This window comes from Magnolia sinica, chromosome 5, assembly GCF_029962835.1.
Source record: "Magnolia sinica isolate HGM2019 chromosome 5, MsV1, whole genome shotgun sequence".
Taxonomy (NCBI): Eukaryota; Viridiplantae; Streptophyta; class Magnoliopsida; order Magnoliales; family Magnoliaceae; genus Magnolia; species Magnolia sinica.
In genome coordinates, this window is record NC_080577.1 from 81,394,610 (window position 1) to 81,397,114 (window position 2,505).

Consider the following 2,505-nt stretch of genomic DNA (forward strand, 5'->3'; position numbering starts at 1 on the left):
CATTCATTTTGTGAGCTCATTTTAACCCAAAAATGAATCAGATAGAAATCTTAGGTGGACCAGACCATAGGGAATAGTGGTGATTTAATGCTTATAGTTAAAAACTTCCTAAGGCCCACCATAATGCTAATTTCCATCAACCCGTTGATAACGTCACACAGACATGTATGTAGGGAAAACACAAATATCATTTTGATCCGATACTTTTGTGGCCCCTGGAAGTTTTCAACGGGGCCACAAAAGTTTTCAATGGTGGTTATTCAATCACCACTGTTTACGTGGTGGGGTCTACCTGAGATTTGGATCTGCTTCATTTTTGGTGTGGATATAAAACATACACATCACAGTGGCCCTACAGTTACGGATCCACCAACTTCGGTGGCTCTCCGGATCCATCGAATTCCGATCGTGCACAAACACGGATACAAGTAAAAGAGACCAACGGTCCGAACCTGAAAGAAAGCTGTCAATTAATATTTTAATCAAAATCATCAAATAGTTGCAACTTTTGTATAGAGGCAGCCACAGCCGGCGGACCGGAATCCTCAGCCACACCTGTTTTACGTGGTGCGTAAAAATCTCTGTAGGGCCACCATGTTGTTATATAAATCCACTCTGTCCATCACGTTTTACCCTCGATTATAGGCACTGATGGAAAAAGTAAGCCAGATCCACAACCCAGGTGAGCCACATCACATGGAACAACAGAGATGGGATGAAAACCATAGGTTTGTGTGAGGATCATCGTGCTGTTTATCTTACATCAAAAACGTTAATCAGGTGTAAATCTCAAGGATAAAGTAAATAACCAAAACCCAGCCTGACCCAAAACTCAGGTGAGCCACAAGACGTGAACTTAGAAGTTTTAGTAGCAATTTTGCCTTGTTGATCCCATTGGTGTGGCCCATTCGGAGATTTTTCTTATCTATATCACGCTAATCTTTTGTATATGCGGTTCAGATAAAGTTCCTCATCTAATGGACGGAGTGGATTCCCATATAGAATATGGCGGGACCCACAAAGGTTGGGAGTTTCGGGTGCTGTAGAGGATTCTTGCCCACATCAGGCCCACCCATCAACGCTTCCTTGTATCCAGGGTGGGTTCGACGGACTTAAAAATGTTCCTCACGCACTAATAACAACAAACGTACTCTATGTTTTGGACGTAAATAATGAGAAATGAAAAAAATAAATAAAATAAAATAAAAACAGAAATCACGACGTTTTCTTCATGGCCTTCTCCTTCTTCTTTCGGAAAACAATCTCCGTGTCCAACCCGAACCCGTCCACGCTTCTCACATGCACTACCTCCGACTCCTTAAACAACTCCACCAACGGCCTCACGCTGTACAGATCATTCGCCGAGTACTTATCTGGCCTCCGTGATATTGACACATGTAATACGCACACCCCGCCAGGCCTCAAAGTCCGTTCGATCTCCGACACGAACTTCGCCGGATACAAAGCATGGTCGAACACGTTCGAGAACTCGAAGTCGAACGTCCCATTCGCGAACGGCTGCTCATGGAAGTCTCCCTTGATTACGAGCGGTGGGTAAGGCACGAGGTCGATGCCGACCGAGTCCGACACCCCGACCCTCCTCAGCGCGGCAACCTCCTGCCCGACGCGGGCACCGATGGACAAGGCCTTGGAGCCGTCGGAGAGGAGATTCTTGGACTTGAGATCTTCGAAGAATTTGGAGAAGACGTTGATCTTGCGGTCCCAGTCGCGAGTGGTCCAGATCTTACGAAGCTTGGGGTTCAAGGTCTTGTCGAGCTGGCGCTTGATGTAGGCGTCGTAGGAGGAGAAGCCGGATCGGATGCGGAGGTCGTCAGAGACAAGGGACGGTGGAGATGGGATTGAAGTGCGGTGGAGAGAGAGGAAGAGGAGAAGAAAAAGAGAGAGACAGAGACAGAGGGTGAATGATCTGAGGAGGAGGGAAGGTTTTTCGTGGTTGGTCTTCATAGGGGCATGTTGAGAAGAAGAAGAAGGGGTATTTTAAGAAAATTTTCTTTTTCTTCTTTGGGGTTCTCGTTTGGTTGTGTATGGGTTTGGCTGTTGTGGCTGTTGTTGGATTAGAGGAGGATGGGACGGCGGTTTTGAAGGGTCGGTTTTGTTTATTCTTTCACGAAGATGGATGAATGGATTCTTTTGGTTTTATACAGGAAACATCTTGCCTACGTCGCGTCGGTACCACGTCGGGGTCACTTTCTTTAAAGTTGGAAGAAACCAATTAATAAGAATGAAATTCACCCCGTACGTCACCTAGATCACGACTTGTTGGGTCTTCTTCCCAAAAATGAGTCTGTTGATTCAACATGCAGTGGGTCACCCCATACAATTATATTCATAAACCTCTACATCGACGTGGTATGGCCCACCTGATTTTTTAATTTTTTTTTAATACTCTGATTTTTTAGTAACTCTCTGGTATACGAAACTAATAGTCGGCGTACCAATCCAACTTTTTCCGAGTATAGCTATAGCTTATAAGAGTTATTGATG

The 2,505-nt window shown here is 45.2% G+C and overlaps 1 protein-coding gene across 1 annotated transcript; it reads right to left on the bottom strand.

The window, feature by feature from the left end:
- Positions 1–448: 448 nt before the first annotated feature.
- Positions 449–2,173, bottom strand: LOC131247363 (uncharacterized). The gene has a single exon (XM_058247692.1). The coding sequence runs from the start codon at positions 1,963–1,965 to the stop codon at positions 1,216–1,218; it is 750 nt and encodes a 249-aa protein (XP_058103675.1). The 5' UTR covers positions 1,966–2,173; the 3' UTR covers positions 449–1,215.
- Positions 2,174–2,505: the final 332 nt, after the last annotated feature.